At 44.3% G+C, this 25,177-nt stretch overlaps 1 protein-coding gene across 1 annotated transcript; it reads left to right on the top strand.

Annotated features, from left to right (window-relative positions):
- Nucleotides 1-237: 237 nt before the first annotated feature.
- meox2b (mesenchyme homeobox 2b) lies at nt 238-24,237 on the top strand (the record flags this gene model as incomplete). The annotated part of the gene is given in 5 exon segments (XM_079176201.1): nt 238-373; nt 376-690; nt 14,184-14,233; nt 14,237-14,356; nt 24,010-24,237. Coding segments are annotated over 5 exon segments (849 nt in total).
- Between the last annotated feature and the right edge of the window lie 940 nt (nt 24,238-25,177).

Below are 25,177 nucleotides of genomic sequence, written 5' to 3'. Positions count from 1 at the left end.
ATGCTCAGGATTACCCGAGACCTTTTTATTCAAAGCTACCATCTCTGCCTTCCTTCAACTGTCTTTCTTTTGGAATCAGGGGGGTCTGGAGGTCTGACCTAAGAGGGGCAGGAGGGGAGAGCTGAGACTCAAGCTGCCCACATCTCTGCCTTCCTTCTCCTTTCTTCTAGCTTGTTGCTTTGGGAGTTTTGGTTCAATCTGACAGGTAGGAGTTGGGCTTTGAAGGACTACCACACCATGGATCACGCTTTAATTGGTTGTCTACGCAGCCCTCATGCCCCGGCCCAAGGCCTTCACCCCGCAGTCACCCACTCGCCAATAACCCTGCTCGGCCAGAGTGACCACATCTCCTACCTGGATCTACCCAGCTCCTCGACCCCTGCAGCTACTCTGGAGGAGAGGACAATGGAGTGTTCAGCAACACAGGCCACCTGCCTCAGCAGCAGCACCCACCTGGCTGGCCCCCCCCCCCCCAGATGCTCTCACCTAACAGTGTCTCCCTGCCACCACTCGAGGCCGCGGCAGCCCCGGAACAGTGCTCTGGGGGCCAGAACCTGTGTGGCTCCAACCCCAGTTTGGACAGCTGTGAACCCAAGGGTGCGTCGTGTGTAACTGGGGAATATGGCCGGCAAAGTCTGTCTTCAGAGGACCCAGACAGAGGGAGCAGTAAAGGCAAGAATGATAACTCAGGTAAGTTTCTCAAGAAACTGGACTTTTGTATAAAGCTCACAGTTTAATTTTCTCTGCCCTGCAAACACATTTATCTTTTCATAGAACCTGCTCCCATTAATGAAAGAAGTTTTCCAATTTTACAACCTTTGTATACGAAGCTCCAGACAGATTTTCTTTTAAATGTATTTTGCTTGTCTTATGATGGTTTTCTGTTGTTTACACTGCCAAAAATAATCCATCTTAAAAAGCTTTCTAGTGAGTCCTAAATCCTTATTTTGTTACCAAAAAAGAAAGAAACTGTTTAAAATCCAAATTAACTTTTATAGAACTTTTGGTTATATTTCTCAATTCATTTGAGTATATAAATGCAACCAACAGCATTAATCCTAAATCATGTTCCATCATAAACATCAGCTAAACTAAATATGCTTAATTATTTTACATTAATAAACATTAATAAACAAAAAGATCCAATGTTTAACATGAGCATATGCCTTAGGTAATACAATCATGAAGTATTTTCTTCATGTTTGAGTGAAAAATACAAATATTTATTCATTAAGAGCGTAAAATGTAGGGGAATTAATTTTGCGCATATGTCTTACCTGTTCAAAATGGATCTAATTTTTAGGCCTCTGCTCAAAAATTGCATACCCATACTAAAAAGAGTATATCTGTGCAACCACAAGGTCTATTTGAATAACTTGAGTGTTATAATAAAGGGAACACTTGTGAGATTTGTTCAGATGTGTAAATATCAGTATATATGTTACTGGTTAAGAGTAAATGAAGATGGGACACAGCACAATTAAAAAAATATGCTTGTAATGACAGAAAATATGATTTCACCCATAGAGCAAGAACAATCTGGGAAAAGCTCAGTGTTTATATTCAATAACTTGTCTAGTATAGAACTAAAAGGTGTCTCTAAGAGTTCATATTGACTTTTCCCTTTATTCTGAAACATCCAGATAACTATGACAATATACTACATACTGTCACAGACAAAATATTCCATTTATTACAACTTGGCGCTTACTTTTAGCATTTATTCTCTTAATAATAATAATAATAATAATAATAATAATAATAATAATAATAATAATAATAATAATAATAGGATTGTACTCATCAAGTTAATTGCTAAGATTTCACAACCAGAAAAATAAATAAACATAAATAGTATTGAAGGATTCAGCAAAACCTGAATTACATCCACTGACAATGTTTTTTTTCTCTTTCTAATATATCTGCACCCTCTGACTACAGATATAGTTAAATAATGATTTGGGTTATGGCAAATACAAATGTTTAAGGAGTGGTCAGGTTTTGGCAGCAAAAACATTCTGGTTTGTGAAAGATTATGACTACAGTTAAAAGAGAGAAAAACATTTATGGTACCTGGTAGAATGTTGATTTCTAGTAGTAGAGTTATAGAGTAATGTTTTGATGATTTTATCCCTGTTTTGTTTGTAGTTTGCGCATGTGCACAAGGAAACATGCAGATTCCTGCCAATGGTTTCCACTAATTGGTAGGTGGTGGTAACACACCAAGAAAATTAGCAATGTGTCAGAAAAAGGCACGACGATAGCCAAGTAGAAAACATGGATCTGAACAATGCAGGTTTCAATAAAAATAGCTTTGTAAATGTTTTCTGCAGTAAATTCTTTTACAACAGATTTTTTTGAGCTCAAGGATATAAATATTCCTTTTTTGTTAGATATGCTGAATGTTAAAAGACCTTTGTTTAGTATAGGAGTGAAGGAGTAAAAGTCCACCGGATACCTTTTAACTATCAGATTGTGACAGGACCTTTTTGCTTCCCTTAACAATCCAACATCACCACAAAGAAGTTTTTTATGAACATGCATTAATTTATTGATTCTTAGATTTGTTAAACTGGACAGTTCACAAAGATGAATTACAACAAAAGATAAAACAATTACACTAATGTCGCGTAATAATAATAAATCAGTCATTTTCTTCTCTTTGCCATAACCTTTGTGAGGAATTTAAGTTTTAGAGCATTCCTAGTGCTGGATATTATATGATACAGTGTGTTTACTTGTAAGAGTTTAGACCAAGAAGTAATCTCATCATAAGAGGTCATTTCATACTGTAAGAGGAAGGTGTGAGGAGTGTATTGGAAGTGGGGGTTTGGCGAATCAAACAAGGGAACTGGCCCCAAGAATGTCAGGAGGTGTCTGCCAGCGGGGGTTGGAACAAAGCTGGCTGACCTAGGTGAGAAGGACAGAACAATGGGTCATCGGCCCAGGAGGGGCTTATTGGAATCCAGCCAATCACTGAGCTGATCGATTGGCTGAGAAATGTGAAACTTGATACTTTTGAGAGACTCAGCAGGGACAAAGGATCTTCGAATTGCAGAAGATCCTCAGACCTCCTCCGCATCATGGGACAGACACACCATTCTGTCCTGTGGTGTGGACGGGGCCTCATATTTCATGGAATATTATGTTTGTTTTACTGTCGATAGTGTAATTCAGTTTGCATTTGTTTTGGCTTCTGTTAAGAATATTAAATACTTTTGATTTTAACCTGAACCATTTGATTCTGGCCCTGCTTGCTGATGGAACAAAGAGAGCAAGGGGGGGGGGGCTGCTTCTTCTCCTCTGTGCTCTTCTTCTCCTCTGTTTGAGAAACTTCAGCCTCAACAATTTGGTGATCCCGACGTGATAGTTAAGACTCTGAGAAGGCTGGGGAGGCGTGGATCGGTGGACACTTTCGAAGTGCGCACGACCTAAAGGTCAGCAGAGCCGTTTTAATAGAAATCTGCATAGGTAGACTAGGAAACTTAGGCGAAAGTGTCCCACGATTGATGTCTTCTGAATGCTGGACATGAGGAGGAACGCAAGCCGGTAAGGTGAATTTATTTGAAATTTGTGGTGACTGGAATACTGTATGAAGCACAGTTGCAAACTGAATACAAGTATTTGTGTGTGATATTTGACTACGCAGTGGTTTGTTTGTTGTCTTATTTTGTTTATTTTAAAACCAACCGGGTTTCGTACCTTCAAGAAGGGCTGCGTTCACGGCGCGTTAAACAGTGTTTTGATTTTCTTTAAAATCCGACCGGGTCGGTTTGTTCCGGGAACAAAGTGTTGGGTGACTCGAGTGGACCAGTAGCGGTGGCGGCCGTTATATTGTGATACCGTCCTCAGCTTGGAGAAACAACACTCTAAAAGTTGTTGAGAGGGGATAATTTTTCTTTAAAACCAACCGGGTTTGGTGCGTTCAAGGGGGACGTTGCGTTAAAAAAGTGTTTTGCAGTATGTATTTTGTGATAAATGTTGTAGTGTTGTTGAAAGTTGTGTTGTAAGAAAGGGTAACGTACGGTGTGAATGAATTGTTTGAAGCCGGGAGCTAAAGGCCTGCTCCGGTGCTTACTATAGATAGTTGGATAAACGAGGAGATTATAAAATAACCGGTGCATGTGGAGAAGTCAAAGCACGGTCTAGCAGAAATATAGTGTGTGAATTCGGCACGTTATTGAGTTCAAACTATGGTGCTTTGTGTAACGTTTTCGCCAGTTAGCCTAGCCTGTTTCGTTAGAAGACGAAGCGAGGTAGCTGCTAGCATTAGCTACAAGCTGTTTCCGGTCACATCCGGTTGAAAAACCATAGAAGAAGAAGAGAACTCTGCACAACTAGCGGTTTGGATGAGTAATTGCATGATGATTACAGAAAACTCCATTACCCAGAAAACCTAGAGATGAAATCTGTTTAGAACTGCAAAATAGTTAACTACAATACGCCACCCAGTAGATTGGTAGATCAATTACAAAAGTAAGTTTTTGATGACAAACTTATAATATTCATTGTTTTTGACTCTATAATCTTTTAACTTGCATAGTGACTTCAATTGTTGCTTAGTATCAATATAGCATTTTAGACTACCGTAGATAATTTTACATGTACTTGTTCGATTGGAAATTAGTTTCAATTCAATAATTTAACTTCAGATGGTACGTTTAGCTTTAATCCAATATTTTGACTTTCAGTTTTAATTCAATTTTATTCTACAATTGTTAACTTTGATTCATATTTTAACTTGCATAGTTGATTTAGACTTTGATTCCAGCAGTTGTAATTTTTTATTTTTTATTTTAATTCAGAATTTTAATTTTCATAATTTTTAATTTTACAATTTTTAATTGTAATGAAAAATAGAAAGATACTTAATTTTTCACTCAGTCAGGGCTACAGTCGGAATAGAGATTCGAGGGTAGACGGAGTAGAGAGTTTATTGAACGCTCCTAGCCTGCATAATGTTTACATCAACTTCGGCGAGAGGCTCATTTTATAGCCAAGTTTACCAAGATGACTGAGGAGTACCAAGGGGGGTGCTTAATTAATTTAAAGCCAGAAATCAGATTTCTTTGAGATACTGAAATTTGGAAAATTGACTCTGAAAAAATTGGTTTGTTTGTTTTGGGTTTTGTTCATTTTGGGGTTTTGTTTTGTTTTGGGTTTTGTTTTATTTTGTTTGTTTGTTTTTTTTGAGTCAAATTGGGATTTGAAAGTGCACAGAATTGGGACATAGAATATTTTTGGTAATATTCATAATAATGTTTTGATAATCAGACAAATTATTGGAAGGGAAGCAAATTGGGGTTCCTTGAAAAGGCAGTTTTTGCCTAGGAAATTGTGATCAACTTGGAGTGTGCTTGGAGCAGAGAAAAAGGTGAAGCAGATAGAAGTAAATTGATGTCCAAGAGGGAAAGAAAGAAATGTAAACCGTTAAAGCAGACTGGAAAGCAGAGGTGGAGAGAGACGAATGCAGTGGTGAGACAAACACACACACACAGAGAGAGAGACACCATGCTCGAAGCAGAACAAGCAGAAAGGGGGGGTCACACACACACAAAGGGTGAGTTAATTGGATTGTCATTTTTAATTTTAGCGCAACATTGTAGCCAACTACAGATAAGCGAAGATGTATTCTAACATTTACTGCTGAACTTTGGGTAGTTTTTGTTTTGTTTGTTTTTAGTCGAGGTACATGGTCGAGTGAATCCTGATCTGGGACTCCACTTCGCTGCCGTATGCTCCTCACCCACAAGCAACATGAAAGACACCACTCAACATGCCGAGGATGAAGAAGATGAACGAGACTCATTCAAGATCTACAGTGTCAGCCCTGACCGAAGACTTTCCGCCATCCATGAGCCTGGAAAACATCACACAGGAGAATTGTGTGACATGGACAGAGAAGTTTCAGCAGCACAGATGCAAGGATGCTCAGCTGATAAGGTATCAGGCCATGAGAGGAAGCTGAAAGGGGGGGCAGAGACTTGGAGACTTTGACACACACCAACTGAAGCCTTTGGGTGCCATAAAAGTGGCAGCTTGAACATCAAAGAAGAGGCTGCTCATCCTCCATGAACAAGGAGTGGGTGAAGGGATCGACAATCAGCAATCAGACTGGGGGGGTGCAGCAGGCAAGCGGAGTGGACCCCTAGTGATGGTGATGCACGAAATACAACACTGGGTGAGTTAACTTTAGATTCTTAGATGACAAACTTGTACATTTAATACACTCATTAGAAACTAGACAGACACCACTCATATCAGATGTATTCAAATGAAATTGAAGGATTTGGAAAGTTAAAACAAGTCACGTTAACTATTAAGGTATAGATGTTTAGAATGTCACATGCAGGCTGATTCACTTCACTGCACAGCACATATGTTACGTGAACTAGAGGAAGTATGACTTAGAGAAGTGGAAAGGTTATGTTATAATGAGTTTATTGGACAAAAGTACTGTTGCTGTCTCTGTTTCTCTGTCTCCCACACAATCTGAGTTGTAAAAGGGGAGATTCAACAAGTGTTCTTTTACGAGGCCCAGGAATGCTGTGATGTCTGACCGTCAGCAAGTCAGACTCAATACACTGACTTCAGATGCACAAAGGATCCTGATAAACAGTAATAAAGATGGAGAGATGCATAACAGTTTTGTTTCTTTGAACAGGAATTTCTGCAGCTGATGCCTGTAGAATTGTGCCTTAAGTATGCCTGCAGAAAATGTCCTTACTTGTGATATTCAATTATTATAAAATTGTGAATGAATAAGCCTAGACAATTGCCACATGATCGCTTCCATTGTTACGCTAAATTAGTTTACAGCAGAGATAGCGTGGCAAAGGGGGGGGTATGTAATGTCATTTTGGAATTTTGTCTGTAATTTTTGATTTTGTTGGTAAAGATAGATCCACATTTTGTATTTGGTAACGTCATGAAAAATCGCAACCATTGAATTAAATTAGGGCTAAAATCCAAGTCTTTTAACTCAGTCATAGGACTTTAGGAATATAGAAGATAGGACATGGAAGGAGATTGAATCTTATACTTTTATTTTGGTAACTGTACAGTGCAGGTTATAATCTTGATGTATCACTAAATTGACACGAGTGAAAAGCAAATTCACCACCGTTGGACGACGATGAAACACCTGGAACTATGTGGCCTTAGAGGCACAATGTGTTGTCTACTGTTTTTACCATGTAAATTGTAACACCTATTCTGCTTACACATCATGATGACAACTGTGTAAAGAATGATCCTTTTCCCTACACAGCTTGTACTTATTTTAGAAATGCTACACGAGAACTGTTAGAAATGCTTTTGAATGTATTAGCCTCAAGAATTGTTAATACAGATGTTCAAGCCGATTCCTGCAGAGATCAATCGACAATTAGTGAAGCAGATATACAGGGCAACCAGTTATGAGTAGATGATGCATTGATGGATACAACTGTTTAATATTCTCACTGTGAACAGTGAGAAAGGGGGGAATTGTGAGGAATTTAAGTTTTAGAGCATTCCTAGTGCTGGATATTATATGATACAGTGTGTTTACTTGTAAGAGTTTAGACCAAGAAGTAATCTCATCATAAGAGGTCATTTCATTGTCACGGGGCATGGTGGAGGACTCAAGCGCAGACCAGGCAGAGTAGTGTGAAAAGAGTAATTTTAATGAACAAAATAATCCAAAAACAGACCATACAGGAATCGGCAGGGGATCCACAGAGCAGACAAGAGACGAGGGAGGAAACTCCAGCAGGACAGGGAAGACAGACGGGAAAACCGGGAACAGGACAAGCCGAACGGGCGGATAGACAATACAAGAACCTGGCAACGAGTGACTGAGGGGCAGGAGCTTATGAAGAGGGAAGAACAGGTGAGAAGAGTTGTGCTGATGAGGGGGAAGTGCTTGATTACTGATCAGCGGCAGGTGAAGGGAATTAGGCTGAGGGAGTGACTGACAGGTAGAGTGAGGAGGGTAGACAAACACAGAACACAGAGGCAAAGCCTAATCGTGACAGTACCCCCCCCCAAGGGACGGATTCCAGACGTCCAAAAAAAAAAAACACACAAAAAAACAAACGCCTCCCAAGGGAGGGCGGTGGGGGCCCAGAGGAGGGTTAGCACTCCGCCGAGGCCGAGAGTCAGAGTCCAAAACCGGGTGGGTGGAGGGGGCCCGGAGGAGGGACAGGGCTCTAGAGGCCGGAAATCAGATGGGGGATAGGGCTCTGCAGGCTGGAAATCAGACGGGGAACAGGGCTCTAGGGGCCGGAAATCAGACGGGGGACAGGGCTCTAGAGGCCGGAAATCAGACGGGGGACAGGGCTCTAGAGGCCGGAAATCAGACAGGGGACAGGACTCTAGAGGCTGGATCTCGGGCGGTCGACCAGACTGCAGGACTTGCTTCCGAAGCGGGGGCTCCGGCGGACGGCCGGACTGCAGGACATGCTTCCGAAGCGGGGGCTCCGGCGGACGGCCGGACTGCAGGACTTGCTTCCGAAGCGGGGGCTCCGGCGGACGGCCGGGCTGGACAGGCTCGGACTGCAGGACTTTTTGCCGAAGCGGGGGCTCCGGCAGACGGCCGGGCAGGACAGGCTCGGGGAAGCCGGACTGGACGGGCTGAGGCTCGGGGGAGCCGGACTGGACGGGCTGAGGCTCGGGAGAGCCGGACTGGACGGGCTGAGGCTCGGGGGAGCCGGACTGGACGGGCTGAGGCTCGGGGGAGCCGGACTGGACGGGCAGAGGCTCGGGGGAGCCGGACTGGACGGGCAGAGGCTCGGGGGAGCCGGACTGGACGGGCAGAGGCTCGGGGGAGCCGGACTGGACGGGCAGAGGCTCGGGGGAGCCGGACTGGACGGGCAGAGGCTCCGACTGGAGCTCGGAAGAGCCGGACTGGAAACAGTGGGGCTCAGGGGAACCAGACTGGGAAGACTGGGGCTCAGGAGAGCCGGACTGGGAAGACTGGAGCTCAGGAGAGCCGGACTGGGAAGACTGGAGCTCAGGAGAGCCGGACTGGGAAGACTGGAGCTCAGGAGAGCCGGACTGGGAAGACTGGGGCTCAGGAGAGCCGGACTGGGAAGACTGGGGCTCCGGCTGGAGCTCGGGGGCTGGTGATCGTTGCTCCTCGGAGACGGCGGCGGCAGGGGCTGGTGATCGCTGCTCCTCGGAGACGGCGGCGGCAGGGGCTGGTGATCGCTGCTCCTCGGAGACGGCGGCGGCAGGGGCTGGTGATCGCTGCTCCTCGGAGACGGCGGCAGCTGAAGGTCGCTGCTCCTCGGCGGCGGCGGGAGCTGAAGGTCGCTGCTGCACGGAGGCGGCAGCGGCAGGCACAGGAGGTCGCTGCTGCACGGAGGCGGCAGGCACAGGAGGTCGCTGCTGCACGGAGGCAGCAGGCACAGGAGGTCGCTGCTGCACGGAGGTGGCAGCGGCAGGCACAGGAGGTCGCTGCGGCACGGAGGCGGCAGGCATCGCAGGTCGCTGCTGCACGGAGGCGGCAACGGCGGGCACAGGAGGTCGCTGCGGCACGGAGGCGGCAGCGGCAGGCACAGGAGGTCGCTGCTGCACGGAGGCGGCAGGTACAGGAGGTCGCTGCGGCACGGAGGCGGCAGGCACAGGAGGTCGCTGCTGCACGGAGGCGGCAGCGGCAGGCACAGGAGGTCGCTGCTGCACGGAGGCGGCAGCGGCAGGCACAGGAGGTCGCTGCGGCTCTGAGGCGGCGAGGCTCAACCAAATGGCAAAGCCTGCTAGGAATAGGCTCACCTCATCGGCGGCGACCGCGTGCGGGAGCGACTGCGTCGCTGAGGCGCCTGCGGCCGGGTTCGGGATAGGCTGCGGTGCCGAGGCGGCGGCGGTCAGGTCCAGGAGAGGCTGCGGCGCTGAGGCGGTGGCGGCGGCCGGGAACCGCTGCGGCGACGAGACGTCGGCGGCTGGGTCCGGGAGAGGCTGCGCTGCCGAGGCGACAGCAGGAGTCGGTCGGACCGTCGACAGGACAAGGGGAGCTGGAGTTGGTCGGACCGTAGACAGGACACGGGGAGCTGGAGTCGGTCGGACCGTAGACAGGACACGGGGAGCTGGAGTTAGCTGTGGCCTAGCGGGATCAGGGGATCGCTGCAGCCCAGCGGGAACGGGGGATCGCTGTGGCCTAGCGGGATCAGGGGATCGCTGCAGCCCAGCGGGAATGGGGGATTGCTGCGGCTTAGCGGGAACGGGGGATCGCTGCGGCTCAGCGGGAACGGGGGATCGCTGCGGCCCAGCGGGAACGGGGGATCGCTGCGGCCCAGCGGGAATGGAAGACTGACCCCTTCGCTGCCTCTGCCTCTTCTTTGGGGTAACAGAGCGGCTTAATTCCAGCTCGAGGCTAGCCTGCTGGGGGTTCAGCGGCCCTGCAGGTCCTCCTCTGGCCCAGCACATCTCCCGAAGTGGGTCCAACGGCAGCGGCCCCAAGGGAACGGGGAATTGCTGACCCTTCCTCTGCTTCCCTCGAGGGTTCACAGGGCAGTTCACCAGGTAACGGTTAGCCCCTTGAAGACTCGGAGGCCCTCCCAAGACCAGGCGGGTTCCCGCAAACTGTTCATGCCAATCAGGGGAAAAAAAGGGCTGAGGGAGTGACTGACAGGTAGAGTGAGGAGGGTAGACAAACACAGAACACAGAGGCAAAGCCTAATCGTGACATTCATACTGTAAGAGGAAGGTGTGAGGAGTGTATTGGAAGTGGGGGTTTGGCGAATCAAACAAGGGAACTGGCCCCAAGAATGTCAGGAGGTGTCTGCCAGCGGGGGTTGGAACAAAGCTGGCTGACCTAGGTGAGAAGGACAGAACAATGGGTCATCGGCCCAGGAGGGGCTTATTGGAATCCAGCCAATCACTGAGCTGATCGATTGGCTGAGAAATGTGAAACTTGATACTTTTGAGAGACTCAGCAGGGACAAAGGATCTTCGAATTGCAGAAGATCCTCAGACCTCCTCCGCATCATGGGACAGACACACCATTCTGTCCTGTGGTGTGGACGGGGCCTCATATTTCATGGAATATTATGTTTGTTTTACTGTCGATAGTGTAATTCAGTTTGCATTTGTTTTGGCTTCTGTTAAGAATATTAAATACTTTTGATTTTAACCTGAACCATTTGATTCTGGCCCTGCTTGCTGATGGAACAAAGAGAGCAAGGGGGGGGGGCTGCTTCTTCTCCTCTGTGCTCTTCTTCTCCTCTGTTTGAGAAACTTCAGCCTCAACACCTTCATTCCGCTGGGTACAAAGACAAGATTAGGGCAATCAGGGACTGAATTTAAGGTATTTTTAGAAATACATTTTATAACTTCAGTTCTTTTATACTCAGATTCTTTTTTGCCAGGAGGGAAGCTATCATTCCCCATATTGGTGAAGAACATGAAAGTAAAGTAGATTCACCCAAAAAACGACTGTACTTTGTGCCAGACACTAATTGTGTTTCTCACTGTGAGAAGTGAGCTTCTTTAGTTTCTTGACAGGGACAGTGTATAAATAAGTATCAAGCTGCAAGCCCTTGGTATAGATACTTTCAATTTGTACCCATGGTAAGTAAGGCTCAGGAGAGGCTTAGTACCTTAGGGTCGAGGCTTAGCCCTAAACTGAGCAGTCCAAAGGTTCCACTGTAAATTAGGTTCTTGTAACCCTCCTCTTTGATATGGCAAATAAAAGAGCAGCTTTGACACTCAGTTATTTCAAATACATTTGGTAAATAGCGGTGGTGGGCCATCGGGGCCAGCAAAGCCTTCTCTGCTGGCCTAAACAGAATCACAAAATTATAGCTATTTTATAATTCAATCATTTTCACAAATACACTACATGTATTCTAATTTTGTTTCCCATTAGCTTATTTTCTCATTGCACAGCTACTGTCTTCCTCAGTTGCTCTGCTTCCAGCGCTGCAGCGCTGCTTCCCGTGCAGCTTGTTTTAGAGCTTTTATCCAATCAGATTTCACCCATATGTCTCTAAGAAGAGAGGCCCGAGGCCCTCTGGTAGCCTTTGCAGTTTAAGTAAATGGGGACGATATTGTTGATTTTCATAGTCTTCAACCAATCAGATCTTTAGTTTGACATGTTGGGCGTATTCTTTGACGTGCCAGAGCTACCGAGGTAGTCTACAAGTACGTGCAGCTCAGCATTAACGTGCGGCGTGATTGGTCAGTGGACTAGCATCACTGTTGTCAAACTGAAGCAGCTAGCAGAAGTTAGTAGTAGTAAGAGTTCAAGTTGAAAAATATGTAAGAAGTTATGACATTGACATGACATTTTTAGCGTTTTGCTTGGTGTAGGTCTCATTTTTTTAACACTCAGTGGCTTTAGAAGGAGGAGAAACAGATTTCTCAAGACGGACATTTCGAGAAAAACTGGACATCGTAAGAAAGGGTCAGCCAACCCCACAGCTAGCAGCCCTGACCCAGCCAGGAAAAGGATTTGTACGAACGGTATTCCTGCTAACAGCATCAGAGAAGCGTTGCACATTTTGTGGCTAAGAATGCGTTTTATTTGCAACTGAGCGTCTTGGTGTTTGGAGCTACGCTAACCTGAGTTGGCTAACCAAGGCAGCAACACAACACCATAGCACGACAGAACACTTACAAGCTACAGTGCTTTTGAAAACCTTTGCTGAGACCTGAGTGGGTCTACAACTCAACGAACACGTTCGCAGGAGGACCTCTGGCTGGAACTGAACCGTACCGATGTTCTGTACAAGCGCATCATTTAACTCTTCATTAACAGAGAAAGGAGGATGGACTTTGTCTTTAAGTGAACAGCAGCTTTGGTAAGTGAAGTGCTTTTGTGTTTTTACATCTGCAGTAGCATTACTATTGTGTTCATTTGTCTATCGTGTTGTTTTTATGATATGGTTAATATTGTTCCCTCTGATGTGAATAATATTTGAATGGTGGTCTTTAGTGTGCGGTGGAATACGTTTTGTAGCTTCGCAGTGTTGCTGGATTGATTTGTCATGCTTTGTTGTCATATAAATATATGTGACTGGTTCTTGTGAGTTTGTTCTTGTCGTGTTAATTACATTGATTTTGACGATATCCATTGTCTGTTAATGACGAAGCATCTCGTCATGTATCTGTTTTATTTTACAAAGCAAGAATTATGGTCTGGAGAAATGGGGATTGTGTAGTGATTGCTTTAGCCCTGTCTGAATCAGTAGAGAACAGCTAAACGCTGCAGGGAGAGTTTGTAGCATGTGTACTGCTGTTGGGTTTACTGCTAAGCTAGTTTAGCATAGCCTCCGAGAACAAACGCGCCACACCAGGGTACAATGTTTTGTTTCCGGGGTCAGAGTGTCTCTTACGTGGTGGGTTGCCATGTTGAGCAAAGTCCACCGAAAACATTATATTTCCCACAATTTAAGCTTCTGCATTTTCCAAATGCACTAGTATTGTTCGGTTCGTAAGCCTCGTACCGAACGGTTTAATAGGAATACGTGTATTGTTACACCCCTAGAAACAAATAATAACTGTGGCATCATAATGAGGTTATTAGGAGGTGGTTCAACTGTAGTAGGACAGCACTGAAGGCCCAGGTATAAAATGCACGGCCCGCCACTGGTAAATAGTTGCTTCATTCTTCATCACAAAAAAGTAAGACAGGGTAAGAAATTAGCAGTCAGGCCAGGTTTGTTCAGGTGGTGAACAAAATGCCAGGTTAAAAACGTAAACTTATAAAGGTCAACAGTAAAATGATTTTAAAAAAACTGTCCATCGGAAATCCCAATCACAGTTTACAGACCCACTTCCTGCATCGTTTTTTACCAGCTATACTTGGCTGGGCACTCACAGTTGTAATAAACTGAAATGATCCTTTCACAATTATTTCCTCTAAAAAAATATTTAGAATGTTTTAATTTGTATTGTAGTTGTTAGAAATGAGAACATTAATCCCAAACAAAGAGTTTTACTTTTCACTCTTGATATAATTCAGCTGTCTGGTAGCGAACCCGCTGCTTGGGTTGAATACCACAGATCACAACACCAAGTTCTCAGCAGGAAAAGGTGATTGGCACTCTTAATCGTCTTGCTTTCATTGTATTTTTGTTTCAGATGGGCCCCTGCAGTTTGACAACCCCCTCCTCATTTTTTTCAATCCAGTTTTTGTTCTTCCTCTCCCTCTCTTTTGGAGACTAAGCTGTGGTTGGAAAATGTTCTGTTTTTCATTTCAGAGTCCCAAGACAGGAGCTTTAAGTCAGACATGACCAGCAAGCCCAGAAAGTAGCGCACAGCCTTCACCAAAGAACAGATCCGGGAACTGGAGTCCGAGTTTGCACACCACAACTATTTGACCAGACTGAGACGCTACGAAATAGCTGTCAACCTCGACCTCACGGAACGACAAGTACGGTACCTACTGAAACACTGTGAATCATTGTATGGGCAGAGAAGGAGAAAACAGGAGCAGCAATATTGTAGCCATCAAAACCTTACTAGCTAATGTACTCTATGTAAAAAAATATAATTAAAGAGGGACACAATACGCCATGATTTTTATTTATTGTCACTCGACAGGTATCACTTGAGTGATCTCAAGTCATAACATTGGAAAGTTATAAGATAGCTTTTTGAGATCCGACTGAAATGTCCAGGGAGGTCATAAATCACCACTGTCTCTTTGTCTTGAGAGCAAGGGTTTTGGTCTTCATAGATGACATATGTTATGTTGTTTAGTGGTGGAAACGGGAAAAGAAGTACTTTGATGGGTCAAATTAAATGATAAATATCAGTTTCATCTGTGTGTTCAGTAATACACAATTAACTTTGCCAAATCTGAAAGCTGTGCTTTGTACAAGTACTTTTGGTCTTTGCTTGCAGAAATAGAAAATATCCAGTATTTCTGTTTCAAGGTGTTTCTTAACCAACAATTTCTTTGCAAGGTGTGAACACTATCATCAGTCTACTACTGAAGAGCCTCGTGGATGTAATGTGATTACTTTCTTGCAAACAAGATGCAAGATACAGCCAGCTAGCAGTTTTTATCCAGACTTTGTGTCAAGCTAGGCTAAACATATCCTGGACATATCTCTGTACTGGACACGCAGGTATGGAGCTGATACCAATCTTCTCATCTGACTTTGGGTAAGACAACTGTTGACACTGTTGGACAGTTTGTTTAAATGCTCTGCACACCCACACAGGCGCTTGATGAAGATGGGGGTAGTTATACTGGGAATTATTTGTGGCATGAACTAATAAAAAGCATTAGGTGTAAGCTGTCCCGCCCTTAAACGTAATGGGAGAAGTCAATGAAGGGCACGTCCACACAGTCCTGTGGCTGGGCAGTTGTCAATGTTCTCTCGAGAAATGACTTCACATCGCATTTGTCAATTTATGCAATTATTATTTGAATACTGATTAATCCCATTTAAACATTTTGTAAAAGCCAAATTGGTGCATACAGACATTTCCTGATTAAGGTCCAAAATGAACAATCTTTATCATCCTTTAAGGAGCATTTCAAGCTGTGATTGAGGGTAGACGGCTAACGAAATAAGAAAGAATTCCTTCTAAAATAGCAAATGGTTCATTTATTTTTCTTTTTTTCCACTTAAACAAATGATAAAAAACATGTTTATTGCTGAGCTTTCAATGTCTTATTATGTGTAGTTTGGATAGGGCCAGGCAAGTTGTTTCCTCATGCTTCTAGTCTCTATGCTAAGCTATGCTAATTATGATCTTACTTAATCATTTATCAGTGTGGATTTCTAGCCATTTAAAAAAATGATAACAAATAAAAAAAGTATCTTGATCAATAATATGACACTAGTGTTATTGTAGGGCTCATATGTATTATCTTTAGATTACAGGACTGTCCTTATATTTCTGATACATTCAAAAAAGTCAAACATTTAATAATAATTGCTTTAATTTCCCACATTTTCAAATAAAACTTTGACATCCATCACTGTGGATGAAGACATTATCGATATAGCTTGCATTAAAAATCTGTACCCAACTCCACAGGAGAAAAAACCTCAATGTTTTGACATTAGCAAACGGTTGACATGTCATACTAATTCAGATATTAAATCTGACAGTTAAAATCTCACCTCCAGTTCTCGCTGAAGAATAGACCGTGTTCATCGCTTCTCCCCAGCCCTTTTCTCATTCAGACTTGTTTAGCTTTCTGTTTTTTTTTCTCACAGCAAAGCTTTTCTACAGCAAGTTGTAGCACCACGTCAGCCTCTGTTTAGTTTACATCTGCGCCCCCATGAGATCATGTGAGAGAGATCACGTGAGGTACGTTGCTCTCTCAGGCACGATAATCTTAATAACATTCTATAGTGTGTGATGTGCCATTCCTGTCAAATCTTGTAGTTTATGCATGTTTGAGGTTAGACACAATAATATCTGTGAAGATTCTTCTTATGTGTGTGATGCGAAAATTGGCAAAATCTGAAGTCTAATAGTGGCATAAAACAGACCAGTGAACAGTCCAATAAAGTAGTCCAGCATGCTCCAGATAAAAGCATGTACAAAATATCAGCAGATGAAGTTTTCCTATTTTGTGCAGCGTTCCAGATGACCAGTGGTGGGCGCTCTCCAGCGGGGCGAGGATGCCCGTCAGAAGGCAATGTTTGCCGGGCAGAGGGACTAAAGCATAAAAGTCTCATCCAAACCGTGAGGGGAGTCTCTTAGGAGGTTTATTCAAAACTCACCTGCAGTGATGAAAGGCTCATTCAGTGACACAGGAATGTCTCTGAAGCACTAACCAATATGGTTGTTAGTTATTCAGGTGTTGAACAAGCAGGGGTTTCCTCGGCCTTGTTACCTCTCTCCCACTCGGTCTGATGGAAGCTGTCAAGGGAGCTTCGAACTGTTGAGGTGAGGACTGTAATAAGCAGAGAAGAACAGGTAGCATGACAGCTTTCTATGATCAGAGTTGGTGTAGAAAAACCTGGTAGAGGCTGACTTAATACCTCTTACTTCCTCTTAGCGATAACATTTGTTATCGACATTTTTTATTGGTGGTTAAACAAACGGGGTCCACATCTGACGAAGCATGAATGTGGTTAAAGAAAGAAAACTCAATACTACTAAGATTAATACTAATAATCAGGTCCTGTTCTACTTCAGTTAACTCATCTTGAGTATTTCACTAATCGTACAGACATTCTAAGATGGTGGGAATCCTACCTTACCTTGGCTAGGTTGTCAACTGAAGATAGTCACAGAGCATATCAGACATGAGTAACGTCACCCACTGTGTGTGTGGGCATAGTCAACTGCAAAGTCTGATAAAAACGTATCCACTGCGTTTATAGTTTTGCGGGATAACCCCCACTTGTAGTCAAGTTGTATTGAGATTCCAATAGCAAATGTATGTGACAGTGAATATTGTGGACCCTGGGCATGATTGGAGACAAGGCACCTGACTCTTGAATGATTTTTCTCTGGAATTTTGTTTCTTATAGTTTTATGACATGACTGGGACGCGGTTGTCCCTGACAAATCCAATAGGGTTTTTGTGTGGTTTAATCTGGTTACGATGTACAAGTCTGCAGGTTTGCTCTTTCTGGCCTTTACTAGCCCTAATTCGGTACACAACCGGGGAGAGTTTGTCCGTGCTCACATGGGTACCTGACCAGCACGTGAGGAACTTGCAAGCAAGCCTCCCCATGGTTGGGCTGAGGTGTAGTACAACACTTTCATCATGGGAAGCATTTTAGTTGTAGTAGGATTTATGGCCTTCTGCACTCTTGTCCAGATGTTTGTAAGCGAAGGCGAAGAAACATTTGGTGTGTCATATATGCTTTTGCAATGCTTGGCAGGTAGAGCCAGCCGGGTGTAGTGGAAGGATCATTTGTCTGCCTTGTGTGACAAGTTGATTGCCACCCCCACAAAGTCACCTCACTAGTTGGCAGGCGCTGTCTTGTTGAATGTTACCTGAACGGTCACCAGCCCCAAGCTTTATGGGACACAGGCTCTCAGATATCGATCATTGATGAAAGATGGAAAACTGAATACTTACCAGATGTAAGACTGAGAGATGTTTCAGAAATTCTTGACACACCTGATGGATTAACATTGACTGCTGCAAATGGAATTGAAATGCCTTACCTGGGATGGGTTGAGACCACTTTCCGGCTAGCCTCTGAAACCGACCAAACAAAAGAACTGATCGTTCCCGTGCTTGTGATGAAAGGCTGTCACCTGTCCCATCCTATCATAGGTTTCAATGTTGTTGAACACATACTGGCAAAGACTGAGAAGACCAAACAGTACAGCGCTGTGAGGAAAGCTTTCCCAAGTCTCAAAAGAAATAAGGTGAGAGCTTTTATACAGGCTGTGAGTGTCGAGCAGATAGACGAGTATACAGTGAAAACAAAGAAAGAGATGGTTACAGTGCCAAAACACAGCAGTATTCAGATTGAGTGTCGTGTAGCTGTCCAGCCTTTCAAGCAAGACATGACCATGCTATTTCAGCCAGACCTGAACCCTGGGTGGCCAGATGGTCTTGAGTTCTACGACACACTAGTCAGAATCAGGAAAGGAGTGGTACCAGTCATCGTAATTGATGTCTCTAACCCAACTGACCACGACATTGTTTTGCTAGGGCGCACAGTAATTGGAACAGTACAAACCATTCTGACTGTGATGCCTGCCCAGACCTTTGAGAAAGTTACAACACCAGCTACAGTGAATCACACTAGCACCCAAACCTCCTGTAAAGCTAGTGAACAGTGGGATCCACCTGTAGATTTAGGTCATTTGGATGAAGGTCAGAGACAGGTAGTGAGACAGATGCTTAGAGAAGAGTGTCATTCCTTTTCAAGATCAGACAATGATATCGGCTGCATTGAAGGGTTGCAAATGACCATCTCTCTCAAAGACCCCGAACCAGTCAAACGCACGTACATATCAGTGCCAAAACCCCTGTACCAGGAGATGAAGGGTTACCTCCATGACCTAATAGCACAGGGTTGGGTGAGAAAGTCTCATTCTTCATACTCCTCACCTGTTGTGTGTGTTAGAAAAAAGGATGGCACCCTCCAGTTGTGTATAGACTATAGAGATCTGAACAGGAAGACACATCCCGACCGCCAGCCTATCCCTCGGGTCCAAGACATCATGGGCAGTTTAGGTGGTAATTCCTGGTTCTCCCTTTTAGACCAGGGAAAAGCTTATCACCAGGGATTTATCTCCGAAGAGAGCAGACCAGTGACAGCTTTTGTTACACCGTGGGGACTTTATGAGTGGATACGCATTCCTTTTGGCCTCATGAACGCCCCTGCTGCCTTCCAACGTTGTATGGAGGAATATTTGGAAGGGCTCCGGGATAACATCTGCATCCCTTATCTGGACGACACACTGGTTTTCAGTAAGACCTTTGAAAGCCATGTGGATGATGTGCGAAAAGTGCTGAAACGCCTCAGGGAGTATGGCATCAAACTCAAACCAAGTAAGTGTGATCTCTTAAAACCGGAGGTCCGTTATTTGGGAAGAATAGTGTCTGCAGAGGGCAGCAAAGTTGATCCAGCTGATTTTGAAGCAGTCAGGGCATTGAAAGACATCAGGCCGCAGAATGTGGGTCAGCTCAGAAAAATGCTTGGTCTACTCACCTACTACAGACAATACATCAAAGACTTCTCCAGGAAAGCAAGCTGTCTGTATGACCTCCTGAAAAAAAGACCCAGACGAGGTCCCTGACAAAACAACAAAATCAAAAACAAAGAACGTGAGTCATGTCGTGCCCTCTAAAAAGCCAATCACATGGACTGATCAGCACCAACTGGCACTTGAACAATTAATTGACTGTTTGCTCCACCCACCAGTGTTGGGCTTCCCTGATTTCACTCAGCCATTCGTTGTACACACAGATGCGTCACACCAAGGCTTGGGAGCAGTCCTGTATCAAAAACAAGATGGCAAGCTGAGAGTCATTGCCTATGGCTCCCGCTCATTAACAGCAGCTGAAAAGAACTATCACTACCATGCAGGAAAGTTAGAATTTCTAGCTTTAAAATGGGCAATCACTGACAAATTCCGTGATTATTTGTATTATGCTCCAACCTTCACTGTGTATAGTGATAACAACCCGCTCACATACGTCCTGTCCACTGCAAAACTGAACGCGACCACTTCCAGGTGGGTTGCAGAGTTGGCTGATTTCCACTTTACAATAAAGTACAGGCCAGGGAAAGAGAACAGTGACGCAGATGCTTTGTCAAGGATGCCACTGGATGCAGAGTCATTGATGAGAGAATGTTCTAAGGAGCTGCCACCCGACACCATCGCTGCCACGATCCAAGCAGTTGAGGTACAAGCAAAGTCTCCTGAAATGTTGTCATTTTCCGTTGCATCCATGTCGGTCTCAGTTGCAGATGAGTCCGCCACAGCACCAATCAGCCCCATTCCAAAAGAGCAGTTAAGAGATGCACAAAAATCAGATCCGTACATCAGTCCACTGCTAGACTACAAACTGTCAGGCTCCAGACCGCCAGTTAAACAGCTAAAGACATTCAGTCCAAAAACAAAATGTCTGTTCAGAGAATGGGACAAATTGACAATTGACAGTGAGGGTGTTTTGTACAGGACTACCACAGGTCGTAGGCAGTTGGTCCTACCAGACCAGTACAAAGGAAAGGTGCTAGAAGAGTTGCACAATAACATGGGACACCAAGGTGCAGATCGCACAGTATCTCTAGTACGAGACCGCTTCTTCTGGCCATATATGCAATCTGACATTGAACACTATGTGACTAAAGCTTGCACCTGTCTCAAGCAGAAAAAGCCATGCCATGAAATGAGAGCTCCCCTGACAAATATTGTGACAACACAGCCCTTTGAACTGGTATGTATTGATTTCCTACATCTCGACCGATGCAAAGGTGGATATGAGTACATCCTTGTGATTGTGGACCATTTCACACGTTTTGTTCAAGCATATGCCACCACGTCAAAGTCAGGAAAAACTGCTGCAAATCTCATCTTCAATGACTTTTCTCTGAAGTTTGGGTTCGCCTCTCGCATCCACCATGACCAAGGGAGAGAATTTGAAAATCAGTTGTTCACTCAGTTAAAACAACTCAGTGGCATGGCCGGGTCTAGGACAACACCCTATCACCCGATGGGAAATGGTAAAGTGGAGCGTATGAACAGGACTTTGTTGCAGATGCTTAAGACACTGACTGAAACACAGAAATTAAACTGGAAGGAGTCTCTTAACAAACTGCTGTATGCCTACAACTGTACCCGATGTGATGTGACAGGTTATTCACCATTCTACCTTCTGTTTGGGAGATCACCTAGGCTTCCAGTTGACTTGCTGTTTGGACTGTACACAGAGTCAGGTTCCAGTGACCAGCGTGACTATGTGGAGAGGTGGAAAAGAGGTATGGAGGAAGCATATGCCATTGCAAATGAGAATGCTCAAAAAGCTGCTGAAAGGAGTAAAAAGCATTATGACATAAAAGTTAGGAGTTCAGTGCTACAGCCTGGTGAGCGAGTTCTGATCAAAAACCTGACACCAAGAGGAGGACCAGGAAAACTCCGTGACTATTGGGAGGACACAGTTCACACGGTAGTGAGGCAAATGGGGTCTGACCTGCCGATTTATGAAGTAAGACCAGAAAGGGGTAAGGGACGCTCCAGGGTACATGCACAGAAATTTGCTCATGTCCTGTGACCACCTACCTTTTGAGACACAACCAGAAGTGACCAAAAATGACAAAAGCAACCAGAAAAGAAGACACCAGCCTGCATTACAGCTTCAAGAGGTTTCCACGTTGCCTGCCGAACCAGAGATGGAGCCTGAACATGGGCCCCCGTCAGTGGAACAGAGAGTTGGAGTGACAGTCCCTGTTGCCATGCCAGCACAGCCTCCTGATGGAGATCAGCTGGATGAGGCCAGCACGCCTGTTGACAACTTGCCTGATGAGGAGATAAACTTACCCGCTGGAAATCTGCCTGATAATCACTCTCCAGATACCTCTCCATCATCAAGTGCTGCTGCTGAACCTGTAGAGCCGGCCTACCAGCTGCCACAAAGAGAGAGACATCCGCCAAGACGCATCACCTATGATCAGCTTGGTACCCCTTCATGCTACAACATCCAGTCAACACCACAGCTGTTACCTTTCTACCCCGCACTAGGACGGGTCCCATGGTTGCCACCCTTACAGCCATACTACCTTCAGTCACCCTGTATGTATGTACTCTAGAAAAAGTGAGCCTACAGAAGAAACATTAGTTAGAACCATGGACTTCTAGTTGATTGTTCTTACAGACTGTTTTTGAGGACAATGTATGTACTGGTTATAATGGACAGTCAAAAGAAAAAAGAAAACTGTGAATATGGACTGTATTTGAGCTGTGACCCTTGACCTTTGTTCAAGCACCAGCTTACAGAAAAAGATCTTCAGTGTCAAGTTCATAAGAGACTGTTTAATGGAAAATGTTTGAGTTAATGTCGGGACGACATTTATTTTGTAGGAGAGAGTGTGACAAGTTGAAAAACATGCACTTTTATAAATTAAGGGAAATAGTAATTTCATGGTGTATTGTATTGAATGTGATTGATAGGACTCATGACACATGAATACGTGGTTGAAATAACATTGTGTTTTCTTGCATCGGTTGCTTTGTTCTGAATTGTACGAGTTGAGATACGTAGTGTTAAACTGTGATCTACAGTGTGGTCTTGATCTCGAGTCGGGAATCGATTGCTTTGGTCTCCGCCGAGTGGCGTTAGAAAAATACCAGCGATCTTTTTTTGCTCTGTGTTTTTGTTGTCGATGAACATTAAAAACTTTCTGCTGAGAAGCAAACTATATATCACTCTCGTGATTATTCATCCACCCCTTTTTCTGGGGGTGTAACACTTGCACCCGAGAGCCCCCCAATTGGGGGGGCCAAACCTTCAGTAGTAGTAGTTTTCAATTAATTTGGTGGGAGTAATTACAGATTCCCAAGAAGCCTTCTCTGGTGCCTTGATGTTTTAGATACCCTGAGGCTCCACAGTATCTGATCCCAAGTGGAGGCCCACAGAGTTGACCTTGGTCTTACACCATTGGCATGCTGTGTGGAGGCGACAGATTGACTGCCTAAAGGATGATTTCGGTGTTGTTATTGAGCTTAACGCGACCAACAGAGTCATCTTCAAGGCTTGAAAGATGGCATTGGTTTTTGTTGGTTTGTTAAATGCCACCTGTGCATCAGGGTGGTCAGAGAGCAATGGAGGGGGAATGTGCCTGAACTCTCTACTGACAAGCCAGGCCAATAATGTAGACAAGATTGGCTTGTGATACAGCTTACTTGTGGTACAGCAAATGGCAAAGGGCCAGTTCTACATCTCAAACGTCAGTGCCCTTGAAGTTGATACCATTTACTATCTGTGGGCAGTATTTATCTGTAGGGATGGGGGCATTCAACAAGCACAAAAACATCTCTCCTTGGTCCACAAGTTTATTTTGGAGGCCATGAGAGTGCTGGTGTGCCGGTGTTTGACTCTGGGACGTCAACAATTGTGGTTGTCCCTGGTTGGTTAGGTGGAACACATTGAACCAGGGTTTTGGTCTCAACAGTGTCAAGAACTTTAAGGAAAAAGTTTGCAGCTTGTTGAAAAGGAGTGCTTTGTGAACAAGCACATCTTTAAGCGCCCTCGATATAAACGTTTTTATTTATTTTTTTACCATTCCTCTGTTCAGGAGTGGGTGTATGGGTAGTATCAGTGAAAGAAACTGTTATTTCAGCTGAGAGTTGTCAAACTTTGTTTTTTTATATTTTTTTGGATGTTAAAAATGAAATGCACATGGAAGAAAGAGCCGGTTTATGTTTGTGAAAGCATGTTTTACAGGTTCTGTAAACCGGATTCCGAGCATTCTTAAAACAGCAAGCAACTATTTGTTTAGTACAAAAGGGATCTGACTGCTAGTTGTCCATTGAGTAAGTTGTGGAGTTCAGGAGAGACTTTGTCCTCTTCCTCCTGGGTTGCACTGTAGAGTATGAAGAAACCACCATTTGCATGTCTTATTGTTTTGTGTTTCCTCTCAGGTGAAGGTATGGTTCCAGAACAGAAGGATGAAGTGGAAGCGTGTGAAGGGAGGCCAGCAGGGGGCAGCAGCACGAGAGAAACAGCTGGTGAATGTAAAGAAAGGGATGTTACTGCCATCTGAGATTTCAGAGATCATTGGACTGAAGCACTCTGCCAGCTCGCAGAGGCTGGTGACCGAGGCTGACAGCGACGACAGCAACCAGAGCTCAGAGAATTCTAACTTATGATGTTCCATGGTGTTATTGGACTGGACTGAAATTAAGTAAACATTGGTGAGACATAAAAACTACATGCAAACAGCTTGCTGTGAGCAACGCCTCCTAACAAACTATAAAATGAGACTTAGAGAACATTCCAGAGATGCTTATCCTTGATGAAGGGCTTTTATTTTACAATGTCCAGAATTTGTTTCGGTCAAACTCTATTGTACTTCTAGTAGCAATCAACACAAACATGTTTATGTTGCATGTACAATAAACTGAAGATCAAAGAGTTTAACCACCATATACCCAAACTTCTCGAAAAATTGAAAAATAAGTAGCTGGTTAACATGTGTTAATCTTCTTGTTTTCCAATGGAGATTTCCAATGCAAATAAATGAGGAAAATCCAAATGTCTTGGTGGCGATTTCTTAACATGTATACATACCATTAGGTACAAACAACTGCCTGGAGCCCCAATCAGCTATAGATGTATCATGATGTACCCATCAATAACTTGGAACATAGTAATCTGTTCCAAATTATTACTCTGTTGGAACAGAGTAATCTGTTGCAAGATGTGCATCCCGGTTGTAGGATAATCACATGTTGTTCCATTTTCCAAAACTGCTCTTAAAACTCATATTTGAATCTGCTTTTAACCTGGAAAGTCAGTTATGTATGTTTCTTCTTTTCATGTTGTTCCTTTCTGTTATGTCATCCATTTTGTTATTATAATTGTTTTTATTGTTTCTGTTTTTGCCATGTAAAGTGTGTAGCAGAAGAGAAACATACAGAATAGCCCTTTTCCAACCTGACAGGAAAAGAAGATGGGGAAAGAGGCTATAAATTAGATGCACCTGTCACCTGGGGTAAGGGAAAACACCAATCAACTCACCAAAGCTGCATGGAGGAGAATAACAATGAGAGGAGTGAGAGTGGCTAATGAAGCTAGTGAAGTTATTAT

This window comes from Pholis gunnellus (assembly GCF_910591455.1).
Source record: "Pholis gunnellus genome assembly, chromosome: 16".
Classification (NCBI taxonomy): Eukaryota; Metazoa; Chordata; class Actinopteri; order Perciformes; family Pholidae; genus Pholis; species Pholis gunnellus.
This window is presented reverse-complemented; position numbering and strand designations above follow the sequence as displayed.